At 33.5% G+C, this 18,723-nt stretch overlaps 2 protein-coding genes across 2 annotated transcripts; both read right to left on the minus strand.

The window, feature by feature from the left end:
* Window positions 1-12,405: 12,405 nt before the first annotated feature.
* Window positions 12,406-13,216, minus strand: LOC131155444 (pectinesterase inhibitor 28-like). Its single transcript, XM_058108577.1, has one exon. It carries the CDS (start codon window positions 13,000-13,002, stop codon window positions 12,469-12,471), a length of 534 nt encoding a protein of 177 aa, XP_057964560.1. The 5' UTR covers window positions 13,003-13,216; the 3' UTR covers window positions 12,406-12,468.
* Window positions 13,217-17,959: 4,743 nt separating this feature from the next.
* On the minus strand, window positions 17,960-18,427 carry LOC131156115 (cell wall / vacuolar inhibitor of fructosidase 2-like). The gene has a single exon (XM_058109562.1). It carries the CDS (start codon window positions 18,425-18,427, stop codon window positions 17,960-17,962), a length of 468 nt encoding a protein of 155 aa, XP_057965545.1.
* Window positions 18,428-18,723: the final 296 nt, after the last annotated feature.

Here is an 18,723-nt window from a genome sequence, read left to right on the forward strand (position 1 = left end):
TTGTTGAAAAACTTTCACTTGAACCACATTAAACATATCATGATTTGTTATCATCAAAATAAGAATTGTAAGCCTTGTTAGGCCAACAATCTCCCCCTTTTTGATGATGACAAATCGAGAGCACAAATAATAAGAGATAATACTCATGACTCCCCCTTTCAACAAGCATGATATATCCATAGTCACATAAGTAATGAATTTTTGGTACTTGCAAAATAATCCACACAATGTTTCATACAAGATCCACAAGATAATACAATCCATACATAGTCATAGTCTTACAAATCATAGCATATTAGTATTTTTCATTTTTGCACTCCCTTCTCTCAAAAAGGAGAAGGGAGAAAAGAGTAATAAAAAATAAAGAAGTGCTGTAATACATAGTACTTGTAAACATAAAGAACATACTACTAATACATAGACAAAAGTTTTTTAAATAGCTCATATATGAAACACATCAATCGAAGGCTTCCATAGATCCACTTTCTTCTTCTTTGTCTTCTTCTTCCGATTCACTGGATTCATCATCACTTGATGGAGCAGAGCTGATATCCATTGGTGATTTGCCTTTAGAGGAGCTGGCCAAATGTTGTTCAATCTTGTCAACTCGATCAACAAGGCTTGAACAATGAGTTTATACAGTAGAAACCTTCTCCCTTAGAGTATCAAGTCCATATTGCATTCCATCACTGAAGGTCATATAGTGATTAAAAAATGGAACGAACCAAGAAGGAGTTTTTGGGTCAAGTTGAACTGAATATGCTGGTATGGAAGACTGAGGTGGTGGTGCAGATGATACGTGACGATGTCCCTTATGAAACCACCCTTGAGGAGAATTCTTATATCCCATACGCTTAAGAATAGTATAAGAAAAGATATTGTAATGGGTTTTGCTAGTGTAGTTAAATGATGGTGTAAGAACATTGAAATGAGAAAATACTATATTTAACATCCTGGCATATGGTAGAATGACACGAGGGGCATCAACTTTCATAATAATCCACTTTATAAGTAAACTTGGAAGATCCAACTTTTTTCCTTTAAGAATACACCACATTGCAAAATAATCTAAGAATGAAATATGATCATGAGAACCAGAACCTGGTAGGATATTGTATGTAATAAGTTTGTGCAGGATTAGAGCTTGTAGATTGAGCTGTTTGTAAAGAGGTGGATGTCCAAAGTTGACAGGTGTATCAGTTATGACTAAAGGTAAAAATTCCCCTGGAGTGAATCCTTGGACATAATCCATTGTTTCTCAACAATGTGACCTCAAAATCTTCTGGCTTGACACGAAGAATTTTTCCCAAAGATATGGAAGCAAAATGAATATTTTTCCCTAGAAGATTTGTCTTGATCCCATTTTCATCTCTTTCCATATTTGCATAGAAAACCCGAACCACGTTTGGATAGTATCCTTTTGCTTGATACGTAATAAACCGATCCCACCCAATTTCCTTGAAAAGTTCCATAATTTCAAGAAAATCTGAATTGAAGAATGTAACATCAAGAACTTTACCTAGAATGGGTTCGGCTGAGGCGATTTGGTTTCTATAGAGTTGCTTAGCATGTGGAGTTACTAACTATTTCTCCACTTCATCATTGTTGATCATTGTCGAAGATGAAGAACCCTTGTTACCAGTTGATTTTATCCATGGCATGTTTATATAGAAGAGAAGAGCTGATAAACCCTAGGTTATACTCGCGATTTGGTGTGGATGGTAGATTTGATGCTTCGTTTTAGACTGATTTGGAAGAATATTTTGTGTTGAAAAGAATAGGAAAGAAGAATTTCATAGAGAGAGAAGAAGAAGCAGCCGCCCGAAGGAAGTCAAAATGACATAAAATAGGGTTTTAAACCTTACCCACCGTGAGGCAGTCACCTGCTAGAATAAGGCAAGCGCCTGTCAATGAAGAATTTGAAAAGTCAGTAGCCTGGCAGTCGCCTGCCAAGTAAAAAAAATTTTTGTTTACTTCTCGAATATGCATCATACCCAATTGTCTTTTAATAAATATGAATCGCTCTTCAGATAGAGGTTTTGTAAATATATCTGCTAATTGGTCATTTGTATTTACAAATTCTAGCATTATGTCTTCGTTTTGCATGTGATCTCTCAAGAAGTGATGTCTTTTTTTAATATGTTTTGTTTTTGAATGAGATACTGGATTTTTTGAAATATTTATGGTACTTGTGTTGTCACACTTTATTGGAATATTTTGATATTGAATTTTAAAACCTTTTAGTTGTTATTTCATATACAATGTTTGGGCACAGCAACTCCCTGCGACTATGTATTTTGCTTCTGCTATGGATAGAGCTACATAGTTTCGTTTCTTTGAAGACCATGAGACTAAAGAGTGTCCTAAAAAATGACACGTTCTACTTGTGCTTTTTCTATCTATCTTGCATCCAGCAAAGTTTGCATCAGAATAGCTTATCATTTCAAATTCAGTTTCCTTTGGATACCACAAACCTAGTTCAAGTGTACCTAGTAGATATCTAAGGATTCTTTTAACCGTTGTTTGATGTGATTCCTTAGGAGTTGTTTGGAACCTAGCACACATACATACGCTAAACATAATATCTGATCTACTTGGTGTTAAGTAAAGTAAGCTTCCAATCATACCTCGGTTATGCTTAGTATCTACTTGTTTCCCTTTTTCATCGTTGTCAAGACTAGTTGAAGTACTCATGGGAGTTCCTATAGGTTTACTTTATTCCATATCAAACTTCTTTAACATGTCTTTAATATATTTAGTTTTATTTATGAAAGTTCCATTTTTTGCTTGTTTGATTTGTAATCCTAAAAAGTAATTTAACTCTCCCATCATGCTCATCTCAAGCTCTTTTTGCATAGACTTAGCAAATTCATTATACAAATCTTTATGAGTTGCTCCAAAAATAATATCATCAACATAAATTTTTACAATAAGCATGTCTTTGTTTTTTATTTTTATAAATAAAGTATTATCTATCTTGCCTCTTGAAAAATTGTTTTGAATTAGAAACTTGTTTTGCCTTTCGTACCAAGCTATAGGAGCTTGTTTCAATCCATATAGAGCTTTAATTAACTTAAATACATTATCTGGATTTTTTGAATTTTCAAAACCTACAGGTTGTTTCACATATACTTCTTCATTTATATATCCATTTAAGAAAGCACTTTTTACATCCATTTGGTATAATTTGAAGTCCTTGTAGGCTGCATAAGCTAAGAGCATCCTAATTGCTTCCATTCTTGCTACGGGGGCAAAGGTTTCACCGTAATCGATACCTTCTTCTTGATTATAACCTTGTGCTACTAGCCTAGTTTTATTTCTTACAACCACTCCATTTTCATCCTTTTTATTTCTAAACACCCATTTAGTTCCTATAATTGATTTGTCTTTGGGTTTAGTATAAGTTCCGGCACTTGACTTCTTTCAAATTGATTTAGTTCCTCTTGCACAGCTATAATCCAAGAGTCATCTTTTATGAATTTGGTATTTGGTAATCCTTTTACAAGATTTTTCTTTGATAATTTGGATAATAAGTCCATGCTAGCATGTCCTAACTTCATATGCCATAGCCAACTTATTTCATTAATGACTGCTAAACAAGTTATGTTTGGATTTATTAGATTCTCATGATTTATACAATAAACATTATTTATCCTAAGAGCTACAAACAAGATTTTATTTTCTTTGGGATTCTGAATAACCCATTTTTCCTTTTTAAAGGTTATTTCAAACCCTTGTCACTCAATTGGATAATGCTTAAGAGATTGTGTTTTAATCCTTCTACTCATAATACATTATCAATAGTAATAGATGGTTTTTTACCTATTTTCCCAATGCCAATGATCTTATCTTTGGCATTATTGCCGAAGGTGACATATCCTCCGTCCTTTTGTTTTAGAGAGGAAAACTTGGTCTTATCGCCGGTCATGTGTCTTGAACACCTGCTGTCCAAGTACCACTTGTCCGTTGATGATGTTGTCATAAAACATACCTACAATGGAGGATTCATTGTGTTAGTCTTTGGAACCCATATCCTTTTAACTTTCTTTGTTTTGTTGTTAGTTCCATTATTAACTTTCCATTCTCCTTGTATTTTAACATACTTCCTTTTTAGTGGGCAATCAAACATTACATGACCTTTGGTCTTGCACATATAGCAAGTAGTGTGTTCGTGTTTGTTGTGTCAGGAAGTGCTAGCATAGTGCTTGGCTTCCTTTACAAAATATCTCATGTATAATTTCTTATTCTTTTTGTTTTTTTTACCATTGTAGCCTATTCCTTCTTTATTCCCATGTAGCCTTTGTTGTCCAATCATTTTTTCAAATTACTTTTGGTAAAATTATATATAATTTGTTGTTTATCTTCTACTAATTTCTTTAGTTCATTTATTTCTAGATCTTTTCTATTCAAGTTTTTTTTTTTATGAGTTTTGCCAAATTCTTGAGTTACTTTACTTACTTCCTCCTCTAACTTCTTAATACAAGAATCTTTTTCTTTTTCAATGGTTTTGAATGATTCAAGTTACTTCAATAGTTCTTTATTTTGATCTTTCAAGGTTATATTTCTTTTGGAAATTTTTATGAATCTTTAATGCAAGGAAAACAATTCACTTTGTAATTCTTTGTATGAGGGCATACTATCACATGAATCGTCACAAGTTTCATTGCAAGATTCTGTTGAAGAGTAGAAGGAATTTACCTCTTCATCATTCGCCATGAAGCATACGTTTTCCATCTCTTGTCCACTTGATTCGTTTTCCGTTTCGCTGGAGCTTAAGTCATCCCAAGTAGCCTTCATAGCTTCCTTCTTTTTCTTCTTATCTTTTTTGAGCAATAGGCAGTCCAGTTTGATATGTCCTGGTTTCTTACAATGATAGCATATAGGAGGTTCACTTTTACTTTTACTTTCTTTTCTACTTGATTCTCCTTTTTCAGTTTTTCTTTTGTTGAACTTCTTAGAAAATCTTTTATTCCTTCTATAAAACTTTCCTAGTCTCTTAGTGATGAATGCTAATTCATCTTGATCTAAGTCACTTGTTTCACTTGCTTCTTCACTTGAGCTGTGGCGTAATGCTTTTAGAGCAATCGATTTCTTGTACTTTGGTTCAGGATTTCTTTTTTTTTTAGAGCCATTTCATAGGTAAGGAGTGAACCTATGAGTTCTTCTAAGGAGGTGGTCTTAAGGTTTCTTGCTTCGGTAATTTCTATAGCCTTAGGTTCCCATATGGAGGAAAGACCTCTCAAAATTTTCCTAATCGTTTCGTAGGTGGTATAAGTTTTTCCTAAGGCACTAAAGGAATTAATTATGTGGGTGAATCTTGTGTACATACTTGATATGGATTCATCTGAATTCATCTTGAAAGCTTCATATTCGCTTGTTAACATGTCTATCCTATTGTCCCTAACATCAATAGTTCCTTCATATGTAACTTCTAATTTGTCCCATATTTCTTTAGCTGTTTTACAAGCCATAACCCTATTAAATTCATTAGCATCTGAAGCACAATACTAAACATTTATAGCACTTGAGTTTATTTGAAGCATCTTATAATCTGAATCATTCATATCCTTGTTCTCTTTTGAAATATGTTTTCCATCTATTATCTTGGTGGGAATAAGGTCTCCATCCATAACTACTTCCCATGCTTTCCAATCCATGTGTTGGAGGTAGATTTGCATTCTCTTTTTTCAAAAGGTGTAGTTATGTCCACAAAAGATTTGTGGGCGAGTTGAGGATTGGCCCTCTCCAAAAGGAGCTATTCCTATGTTAGCCATGTCGATCTTTTTATAGCTTCTTGTTAGGAATTTTCTATAATTAGGCTCTGATACCAATTGAAATTAAGATAGCTTTCCCAAGAGGGGGGGGGGTGAATTGGAATTTTAGAAATATTTCAAGTTCAATTCTTTGTTTATATATCAACAATCACAACAAATAAATTTACAATACAATTCAACCATAACCAATCAACAAGATAATCAAAATCTTGATCTTAATATCAATAACCCTGTAATAAATTGTAAAGCACGCTGAATTTATGTAAACCCTGTGTTTATCCCAAACTCACAATTCTTCTTTGTGTTTGGCTTTTAAACAAACTTTCAGATTAATAAGTTTAGGATGATCAACCAACGTAGTCCCTTTCGGTTTCCGCAATCAATGCTGATCAAGCCAAAACAAATTATCTTCTAGTCTATTTAACAACAATACACTTAGAATTAACAATTTAAAGCATACACACAGGGTGTAAGTACTGCTGAAAAATAAAGTGTAAGGAAGAAGAGAGACACAAGATTTTTATGAGGTTCAGCTTATACCAAGCCTATGTCCTCGCTTTGGAAAACGGCCAAAGGATTCACTAATTCAGTTTCGTTGACGGGTGGAACAATACCGATTACAATCACTCCTTCCGTTAGGCTAGAGCTTGCCTCTCCAAACGAAATCCCTCGTTTGGTCCAACGATTCTACAGCCCTGAATCGGTTATAAACAAGAACCAAGATAGAGAAGAGTTTGTGTACAAGAAAACACTCTCACAGCAGAGTAGGTTAGTACAACATTCAACACAATAATACTTCAAAGTAATTCAAATATAAAAGAATTTGAAGCTCAATACTCAATTTAGATCATCAAGTATCTTCCAAAATTTGAAATATTCAGACTTTGAAAGCTTTACTTCGAAGTTTGTATCAGCAATAACTTAGTAGTTGAATATGGATGAACACAAGAGAATTTGAGAGCTTTTTAGAGAACTTTGATTGCTGGAAATTTCTTGGTGTTAAAATGTTTGAAGTTTGGGGCTATTTATAGATGTTTAAAAGTAATTTCTTACCCCCAAAGTTTCCTTGAAGTAGTTTCCAAGTTTTTCAAAATAATAGTATCCAAAAACTTCATTCAAAAAATTTTTTCGTTAAGAGTTTTTAAGCTAATGTTCGAGTGGCAGTCGCTTGCCACGACTTGGCAGTCGTCTGTCATTGAACAAACTCACAACATAGAACACTGGTAGTCGCCTGGCATGACCACGACTTGGCATTCGCCTGAACCCAAAGGACCATACTCAAACCTATAGAGCCAGACCAAATGTGGAACACGCAGCCCATACTGAGTCCACAAACCCCTAGCCTACATTGAAACCAACCAAACCTAGCCTGAAACCTAAAGCCACAAAACAGGACTAGGACTGAGCCCACAAAACTCTCATTAGCCTTGAACCCATTGAACATAACCAGACTTGAGCCCCATTTCCCAAACTATAAACCCATACCTAAGCTCAATTTCTAAAGCAAAACAAAAGTCAGGACCAAAGCCCCATATGTTTTTAAAACAATAACTAGGCCCAAACCCCTTTGTTTTTAAAACAACCATGCGACCCAATTTCCAATACCCTAACTAGGCCCAAACTCCTTTGTGTTTAAAACAAGCACATGGCCTAATTTTTAAAACAAAAACTCAGGACCAAGGCTTTTTTTTTAAAACAAGCACCTGGCCCAATTTCTAAAACCAAAGCCAAACCCAAAGCCCCCTTTTTTCTTTTTATAAAACCATAACCAGGCCTAAACCCCTTTGTTCTTAAAACAACCTCGTGGCCGAAAACCAAGCTTTTTTTTTTTTTTTAACACATATGGGCCGACCGTTTTTAAAATCAAATGCCACTTTTTAGAACTCAACAAGGCCGACCCAATTTTTTTTAAAATGCCATCAAAGCCCACATACCATACTAGTCCACCGGGTTGACTCATATGAGTCAACCCTGAACCAAACCCACTAGGTTTTGGGTGAGTCAACTAGCCCTAAAATCCGGTCAACTCACCCAAGTCATGACATCAAGCACACACACACACCAAACACACATCATGATCTGAGTGCAACCCACTTAGTTTTGAACATAGAAACCAAAATTCATAAATATGAATCAAAACCATACACCAACACATATCTGACAATCATCAGTGCATAAATGCATAATATAAACCCTAAATCCAAGAAAAAAAGGGAAAAACTCATTTGTTAAGGGCTTGGGAACCCTTGGGGTAATGAACAAACACCCAAGACCAGTGAAGCATGAAAACCTCGAACTAGGGTTTTCAAGTTCTCGTAGAGGAGAGAATATTAAACTAAACGCAAAACGCTTGGTTTAGGGTTTCAATCCCTTGCGGAGACTAGAACCAGAATAGAGAAAGGGGTTATATCCAAATCAGAGAGAGCAGTCAGGACCAGAACAGGAGAATGGGATTAGAGCCTGAGCAAAGAAAAGGTGAGAAGAGAGTGAGAGCATTAAATTAAATGCAAATCCCTCACGGAGATTAGAACCAGAACAGAGAAAGGGGTTATAACCAGAATAGAGAGAGCAGTTAGGACCAGAACAAGAGAATGGGATTATAACCTGAGCAAAGAAGATATGAGAAGAGAGTGAGAAAAAGAGGAGTGTTAGGAGATCCATAGCTACGATTTTGGGGGTGATTTCACAAGAGGGTAGAGAAATAAGGAGAGGGAGAGAAAAGAGAGAACTCGAGAGAGGAGAGAGAGAAGAGAAGTGAAAAATGACCCAAAAAGGAAATTTTTTGTTTTTATAAGAAGGGTTGCGAGGCCATGTGTCACCACCGATTGGTGACACATGGCACGATCTCATCTGCGCGTCTGATGCGCAACGTGGTCCCTCCAGAGCCGTCCAATTTGTATTTCCTACGGGAGACCCAGATTTTGCCACATCCTCAATCCATGGTTATTAGGCCAGCCCATCTAGCCACTAACACGTGTCTAGGTGACATCAAACTAACGTCATCACCTTTTTTGAAGAAAAACAAAAAAAATATAAAAGGATGACAACTTGGTGGGTGACACATGGCAGGGCGACGTCAGCATGACGTTACCCCACTTTCCCTATATATAGGGCCACGTATCTCCACATAGAGCAGAAATGTGGCTTGACCCCCTCCTCTTGGAATTGTTGACCCTGTCCAAACTAGTCAAATCAATTTATTTATTTTCTCATTTATTTTGTTTATTATATTATTTATTTTATTTATTATATTATTTATTTAATTTTTAAATTAATAAAAATAGTAGAAACATCACAAGAAAATTAGAAAAAAATTAGGAAAATTTGAAAAAATAATTTTGAAATCAGGGAAAATATTTGGAATCATTTTGACTCAAAAAAATAAGATAAGTTCTTTAAAAACCCTAGAATTTTTAAAAATTGTCCAAGGTGCTCAGAAAATTCCTACAAAATTCTGAGAGTATTTTTCTACAAAATAGTTTCTTGATTTTAGAACGGGGTGTCCCTAGGATTATAAAAGGGCAATGTGTATTTTTAGACCTCACATGTTCCAGCTCTGAGGGGGACTTTTCTAACAAGATCCTCTCTTTTGGGGGTCGTATTAGACATTCCTAAATCACACCCAATTTTTATTATATTCTATTAACTTTGTACATTTATTCATTTATTTGTTTGTCTATATTAAAAGGAGTTAATTAAAAGGTTATCAAATTTAATTTGGGGATAATTATTAATTTATTAGGTACCATTTGTTGAATGGGTGCGTAGGGGGTGCGAATACCTTCCCCTTGCATAATCGAACTCCCGATTCCAATCCTGGTATCCATAGACCAAGACTACTCTTAATTGAGTAATAAATAGGTGTTCTAACTACACCGAGGAAAAATATGTTAGCGGTGACTCCAAATTCAAAATTTCCAAATATCACACATATTTTTTTCCCTTGCCTCCCGCGACGTTGTGACCATTTCTTTTCCTCTCTCAGATCCTCTTACTCTCTTCTGTTCTCTATTCCTCTCTCTCACTCTCCTTCTTTTTTCTCGAATTTTCATTTTTATTTTTATTTTCGTTTTGCAGGTTGGATCTACACAAAGGAAACGAAAGGCTCCGTGCCCCTAGATTAAAATTGAGACCAAGGATTCTAAGATAAGTTTCCTTGCAAGGTTCACATTTGCCTTTATTTTCCCTTATTTTCTCACGAACCAAACAAAATCCTTTAACGTGAGTTAAGCTAAGGATTTAGTTGAGTTCTATTTGGACTAGGGATTGTGTTGAGTTCTATTTGGGCAGGGTTCAAATTGAGTTTTGTTTGGGTCAGGGTTTGGATTGAAATTCTGAGCTCGACCCATATTTGGGCAAAGGTATTTGGGCTCAAAGGCATTTTTGGGTTTGATTATCTAGGCTCAGACTAATTAGTGGGCTTAAGCCCGATCCATAGTTAGTCTAAGGAGATTTGGGCCTAAACTATCTAGCCCATGTGGGTTTTAGGCGAGAATAAACTATAGGGTTAATGGGCCTAGGTCCAAATTGGACCTGGGTTTGGGGTCTTTGGCTCCACAGTTCAAATGGGTTGCGTCAACCTAGTTTGGTGGATTGGGTCAATGAATCCTGTTTAATAGGTCGGATCCACAAATCGGATTTGGATCATTAGATCATTTTTAGAACATTTATTTTTTGTCTTTGTTGGATTGAGTATAAAAACAGAACATAAAAATAAAACCAACCTTTGGTCTTCAGCTCCTCTAATCTTCAGTCCTTCTCTGCATTTGTCTACAATCCTCCACCTTGAATTTTGAATTTTAAAACCTCCCAAAAGCCTCTGACCTTTGTAGCTAAAATTCTCTACAATTTCTTCAAAGTTTTGGACTCACTCTTTAATTAAATTTTTTTTTTTATCTCTTTACCAAAATTACCAAAATAACCTCCTTTGTGTGAATGTCACTGTGGGAATCTATCACCATGTCCTCTCCTTACTTAAGAAACCTCTATTTATAGGCTTGGAGGAGTAATGTAAATTGAATTTTGATTAACCAATCAATTTTCTTTTCTTTTCTCGCAGGTTCAAAGTTGATATAGATTTAAAGATTGCTAGCCCACCTTCTGTTCTTTTTCTTTTTATTGTATTTTTTTTTCTAATTTTTCATGAAGAAAATAAAATTCTATATATTTTTTGTAATATAAGGATCTGGACTGTTGATGTGTATATATTGGAGCATAATTCCTATGTTTTTTGTTTTGTTTGAAAGTTCTATTCTCAAAATTCTTCTCTTACCCTGGTTATAAATAATCTTAATGTTTTGAAATTAATATTGGGCAACTTATATAGCCTTATCGCCATTTTTCCCAATTCTCTTTGGAGCTATTTTAAAGCGGGCATTTGTATCTAATATGGATGTGTAGGCTTTAGCATTTGACCACTGTGATGCAATTTATCATCTTTTAACTATTTTTGCTATTATTTTAAAGCTAAAATAAATTATAGTTATGTTTAAAAAGAGCAAAAGTTCTTAGAATCTTGTTTTGTCTGTGTAGGAAACACATGCATGGAATAGCATAATAATTTTTTTTCTTTTTTTAAGCAAAAGAGGTACTAGAACAAACTTATTTTGAAAGTTCTATGTATACTGAAAGTCATTCCCAAAGGCTCAACACGAACATTAAGCTGTTTATCTTAAGCTTGGTGTCGAGTCCAAAGAAGTAAAACATTAGATCCCAAGCACACTTCAAATAGTTTGTGATGTAAACAATTATATTCAAGACTTATTGATGTGATTCTTCCATGTTGTGCAATCAGGGGCAAGATAATTAATTGTGTTTATCTTCTAGGTATAATATGGATTAAATATTTTAGTTTTTTGATTAGGGATTTGCATTGAATGTGTGATATAATGTGTCTATATGAACATATTCGAAATCAAAATCTAGATATACAAGGATCATAACACTATGTAATCAATAGGTGGCTTTAATTATCATCAATGAACATTGCTTTAAATTGTGATTTTTCATATGGGACATATGTATATTCTTTTAATTGAAGGTTTAAACCGAAACCAATGTTCATGGATGATATAATGACGATTTTATATAGGCTTTATGGACAAAAGAAACAAATCATTATCTTGTTTTCTTGTATTTTTCTTTTGATTTGTTGCATTGATGTAAATTTATAACACTTGGGCGTGCTTTGCTGGCCAAAAATATCCCACCTAGTTATTCCATTCTTTACAAAAAATTATATGAGGTTCATTCACCATGTTGCCAACAATTTTTATAAACCCCTTTCTTCTAATTCTCTGTATAATCAACACCATTGATACTCTCTTCATAAGCCCCATGTCTATTTCTTTCCAAATCAATGTTGACCCATTTTTGGATCAAAAGCATTTCAAGAAAGATGTCATTACTAAAGCTTCTTATTAACAAACCTCGAAAATATAACATTAAAAAAAAATTTGAAGTTCCAACTTTCAAAGAGTACCATTTCTAGTCTATACTAATAGCATTTATCGTTGAGTGGCTTGAAAAAGGATATCCTTAGTCAATACTTTGTTTGAGTAGTGGAATATAATCAAATAACAATGTAAAAATATAAAAGCACATATAAACAAATGAAAGATGGTTAAGATGATTTTAAAAGTAAGAGAGATTGTACTTCTTTATTTTTAATGTTGAAAGTTTGATGAAAGCAAAATCATCCTAAAATGTTTATAATATCAAGAGTAATATAAGCTAGCTGCTCAAAAACATCGTTTGCGGTGGTCAATGGTGACTTGATTGCATTTGGGGGTCCAGTGAAGGCAGACTCGCAATCGATTGCCTGATCAGCCGCAAATGCCATTTCACCATTTGCTTCGCCATAATTATTTGTATCCAGATAGCTACGAGCATTTCCAATGAAATCTTTACTCACCATATAGTCTGAGAAGCATTGGTGAAGACATTGTATAGCTAATGGATCCTTGGTTGTATTAAGTAGATGACTCACTTCAGCAAGAATCTTTGTATTGTTTGCATTAAGCACATTCAGCATCACATATGCAAGCCCTTTGACGTTAATAGTGCTATTGGAAGTGCTCGGATCTGACCTCAGTGTTGATACGCAGAGTGTATAATTGTAAGTATTCTTACAACTATCTTTTATAAGATCTGCCCTCGCCATCACGAAGAAATGGGATATAGCAAGAACAAATAATAAAAGTGCTAATTTCAAATATTTTGACTCCATTTTTTCCTCTTGTGATTGATTAGATCACATACACTAACAAGCCTCCAATATATATATATGCCAAATAATGATCAATAATTATTTAAATGCTAAAAAATTTCTCTATTCAATAACCTTCTTTATTTGACCACAAAATATTTTTGTTTAAGATGATGCAAAGATTAGAAATAACAGGTTGTAAAATTTAATTGCCACATCATTTGCTTTTTTTAAGCATTAGGTTTCATCAATTAAAAAATAAAGAATACGACTTTTTCTAATCTTGCCAATGTTATTTTTTGAACAAATATTGAAGAAGATATGGTAGGACAATACATAAGTCGCATATAAAATTAATGTTTCAATGAAAGAGTGATAAATCTTTGTAAGAACAGTTCCTTCATGTAAGACATAGAATTCATCAATTGCATGATATCAAGTTAGCACTTAGTTTGGTGTAAGTCCTAACTAGTTACTGTTATATGCAATGAATGGGATCTAAATTCTATGTGGAGGAACTACTCATTCTTTTATTCAAACATCAATTTTATATGAAACTTTTAAAATGTCCTTCCACATCTTCTTTAGTATTTTATCAAATAAATATAATATAGGCATTAATTAGAAATTTCAATTCTTTATTTTTTATTGATAAAATTTAATGATAAAATAAAAGAAATGAGGCGGCAATTAAATTTTTAATTAATATGTTATTTCTAATTATAGCATTATCTTAAACAAAAATATTTTGCATTCAAATTGAAAGGTTTTCCCCGAAACTAAAACTTCAAATTGCCTAATATTAATAATGGAGTAATTCAAATTGCCTAGCATTAATAAGAGAAAAGGTTTTTAGAATTTAAATTGTCAACCATTAATACTGGAGTAATTCAAATTGTCTAGCATCAATAAGAGAGAAGTTTTGTAGAATTTAAATTGCCTATCATTAATAATGGAGTAATTCAAATGTGTAGGGGAGATGAAGAAAGGGAAGGACTTTTTTTTTTTTTTTTAAGATTATTTTCTGGGGCATTTTTTCTAATTCTTTGACCAGGCAAAGGAAGTGGAAGCTTCCTCCCATGGCAATTTTTTTATTATCGATGCATTTTTTGTGTGTACCATTTATTACTTTTGTCTCAACGTCCCGAGAAGGGTCCGGAAAGGCGAGGAATAATAGATATTGAAACTTGAATGGAGTCGCCACTAACCTATTATCTACCTTAGTGTGGTTAGAACACCTATTTACTACTCATTGATTGGTCTCTAAACTATTCTCAGGCCAATTAAGGAACCAGTAGTTTCAGTCTGTTTTATCATAATCGAGATTAAGAGTTCAGTTATGCGAGAGGAAGGTACTAGCACCCCCTTCACACCCGTTCTACGGATGACACCTACTTAATTATGATTCCTAAACTGAATTTGATGGTCTCTAATGAACTCTTTTAAAATAAAAAAAAAAACATAAATAAACAAATAAAAAAAATAAATAAATAAAAGTAAATAATAAATAAATTAATTAAATTTAAAAGAAAATAAAAATCAAAGCGCAATTTAGAAATGTCTAATAAGACCTCCAAACGAATGGTAAACTGTTGACTCTATGAGTTCAATCCATTAATATTGGAGTAATTCAAATTGCCTAACATTAATAAGAGAGAAGTTTCTTAGAATTTAAATTGCCTAGCATTAATAATGGAGTAATTCAAATTACCTAGCATTAATAAGAGAGAAGTTTTTGAGAATTTAAATTACCTAACAGTAATGATGGAGTAATTCAAATTGCCTAGCATTAATAAGAGAGAAGTTTTTTAGAATTTAAATTGGCAACCATTAATAATGGAATAATTCAAATTGCATAGCATTAATAAGAGAGAAGTTTTTTAGAAAGGGAAGGACTTTTTTTTTTTAATTGTTTTCTTGGGCATTTTTGTTAATCCTTTGACCAGGCAAAGGGAGTGGAAGCTTCCTCCTATGGCAAACCTTTTATTATCGATGCATTTTTTATGTAATATTTATTTCTTTTTTCGCAACTTTCCGAAAAAGTGCATGAAAATGCGAGGGATAATAGATATTGAAATTTGAATGGAGTCGCTACTAACCTATTATCTACCTTAGTGCAGTTAGAATACCTATTTACTACTCATTGATGGGTCTCTAGATTATTCCTAGGCCAAGGAATCAGTAGTCTCAGTCTGCTTTATCAGAATGAGATTGAGAGTTTAGTTATGCGAGGGGAAGGTACTAACCCGCCCCCCTGCCCCATATACCTGTTCTACGAACGGTACCTAATTAGACCCCATTCGTGCTTTACATCACATATGACTTTTACAACGCCACCATACATTTTGATTTTGACATTTCTAATAATAAATATTTTACATGAAATATCATTTTCCATCAAAATATAACCAATATAAACTGACTTATTGTTGTCAAACCACTTTCTAAGATTAACGAATCCGGAGACTAAGATTCAAGAATCACCCGTGAGGCACTCCGAACCCGATGAAACATGTAGCTTATCTCCAACACTACATTCTGAGTCTTTTTCCACTACACTTTCAGATTTTGACGAACCCTTAGGCATATATTGGCATTCCGTTTTCACCAAACTAATCCCAAAGAATTCTCATCCATGATGTGATACCACACGTCCTTAGCCAAACAAAGACAAATGATTGCTCCTAATTCATTCCAAGTCGTTGCATCCATACTATTTGGTTGAAATTTTGTATAAACCTTCACCATGCCTTGTTACACCATGAGATCCTTAAATTCAGAAACCATGCAACACGCTCTGATACCAATTGTTGTGAAAATAAGGGCGACCTCTCCACAATGTGCAGCGGAATGAACATTATATAAATGGATCACTCATACACTTGCAACAATATCAAATGGTGAATACAAAATATATCCACAATCATAGCAATATAAAGAGAGTAAAGATAAGTGCAATGACAACAAGAATTACGTGGTTTGGCAAAGCCTACATCCACGGGAGCAATTGGCAAGAGATTCACTATGAAAATTAAAGTTTCACAGTACAATGATCTTCTTTCCTTCTCTCACCTTCTTATACTCTCTTATATGTTAAAATATGCCCAGAAGAAGATATATAACAACCCCTCAGAGGTTTCCCTTTGAATCCCCAATCGTCACAACGTTTACATTCAAAATTCAAATTTCTTCTCGCAACCTAGACGTGGTCATTGATGAGAACAGGGGATTCGTCGATAAGCCATAATAGCCCACTCATCAACAAATCTATCATTTGATCGACGAGTCTTTAACTTTGAGATTTTTTGGCTTTTGGTATCTGCTCGTCGACGAGCATAGGTCACTCGTTGACGAGTCTTGTGCTGCTGTGTTACACCAAGAATACATCCATATGTTTTTATCCCTTTGCTTATAAGCCCATGAAGTATAAGAACCACATCATAAAAAACACATTAATTTGTGTGTACATACTTAATCGCACAATTAGATGTTTTGGTTTGTTATTATCAAAATGAGATGAAACCTAGATAGGCCAACAGTACATGTGTGCGTAATATAGATATGCATATATTGGAGCATAATTCCTGTATTTTTTGGTTTTGTTTGTAAGTTCTATTCTCAAAATTCTTCTCTTCCCTCGATTATAAGTAATCCTAATGTTTTGAAATTAATATTGGGTAACTTCTATAGGCCTTATCACCATTTTTTCAATTCTCTTTGGAGCTACTTTAAAAGTGGGCATTTGTACGTAATATGCATGTGTAGGCTTTAGTATTTGACCACTATGGTACAATTAACTATTTTTGCTATTATTTTAAAGCTAAAATAAATAATAGTTATGTTTTTTTTTAAAAAAAAAAACGTTCTTACAATCTTGTTTTGTTTATGTGTAGGAAACACATGCGTGGAATAACATAATAATATTTTTTTAATTTAAAAAAAAAAAGAAGCAAAAGAGGTACCAAAACTAACTTATTTTGAAAGTTCTATGTATATTGGAAGTCATTCCAAAAGGCTCAACACAAACATTAAGTTGTTTATCTTAAGCTTGGTGCCGAGTCCAAAGAAGAAAAATATTCGATCCCAATCACACTCCAAATAGTTTGTGATGTGAACAATTGGCCAAGAAACAAGACATATTGATGTGTTTTTTCATATGGCATTGAATGTGTGATATAATGTGTTTATATGAGCATATTCGAAATCAAAATCTAGATATACAAGGATCATAATCCTATGTAATCAATAGGTGGCTTTAATTATCATCAATGAGCATTACTTTAAATTGTGATTTTTCGTAGGGGACATGTATATTCTTTTAATTGAAGGCTGAAACCGAAACCAATGTTCATGGATGATATAATGACGATTTTATATAGGCTTTATGGACAAAAGACACAAATCATTATCTTGTTTTCTTGTATTTTTCTTTTGATTTGTTGCATGGATGTAAATTTATAACACTTGGGGCGTGCTTCATTTGCCAAAAATATCTCATCTAATTATGCCATTCTTTACAAAAATTACATGAGGATCATTCACAATGTTGCTAACAATTTTTATAAACCCCTTCCTTCAAATCCTCTATGTAATCAACACCATTGACACTCTCTTCGAGAACCCTATGTTTATTTATTTCCAAATCAACATTGTCCCATTTTTTGATCAATGACATTTCAAGAAAGATGTCATTACTAAAGCTTCATATTAACAAACCTTGAATAGATAATATTCAAAAAAGTTTGAAGTTCCAACCTTCAAAGAGTATTATTTCTAGTTTATACTAACAGCATTTATCATTGGTTCTCTTAACAAAGAATAACCTTAGTCAATGTCGTTTGAGTGGTAGAATATAATCAAATAACAAAGGAAAAATTTAAAAGCACATATAAACAAATAAAAGATTCTTAAGATGATTTTAAAAGCAAGAAACTTTGTTTTTCTTTATTCTTAATGATGAAAGTTTGATGAAAACAAATCAACCTAGAATATTTATAATACCACTAGCAATATAAGCTAATTGCTTAAAAACATCGTTTGCGGTCGTCAATGGTGACTTGATTGCAATTGGGGGTTCAGTGAAGGCAGACTCGCAATCGATTGCCCCATCAGCCAAAAATGCCGTTTCAGAACGAGTTAGGGCATATTCACTTGAATTCAGAAAGTCATAAGCATGTTGAATGAAATCTTTATTCACCATATAGTCTGTGAAGCATATATGAAGACATTGTATAGCTAATGGATCCTTCGTTGTATTAAGTAGATGACTTACTTCAGCAAGAATCTTTGTATTATTTGCATTAAGCACCTTAAGCATCACATATGCAAGCCCTTTGACATTAATAGTACTATTGGAAGTGCTCGGATCTGACCTCAGTGTTGATACGCAGAGTGTATAATTGTAAGTATTCTTACAACTGTCTTCTATAAGATCTGCCCTCGCCATCACTAAGAAATGGGATATAGCAAGAACAAATAATAAAAGTGCTAATTTCAAATATTTTGACTCCATTTTTTCCTCTAATGATTGATTATATCACATACACTAACAAGCCTCCAATATATATATATATATATATATATATATATATATATATATATATATATATGCCAAATAATGAACAATAATTATTTAAATGCTAAAAAAATTCTCTATTCAATAACCTTCTTTATTTGGCTACAAAATATTTTTGTTTAAGATGATGCAAAGATTAGAAATAAAAGGTTGTAAAATTTAATTGC

Source organism: Malania oleifera, chromosome 5 (assembly GCF_029873635.1).
Source record: "Malania oleifera isolate guangnan ecotype guangnan chromosome 5, ASM2987363v1, whole genome shotgun sequence".
Taxonomy (NCBI): domain Eukaryota; kingdom Viridiplantae; phylum Streptophyta; class Magnoliopsida; order Santalales; family Ximeniaceae; genus Malania; species Malania oleifera.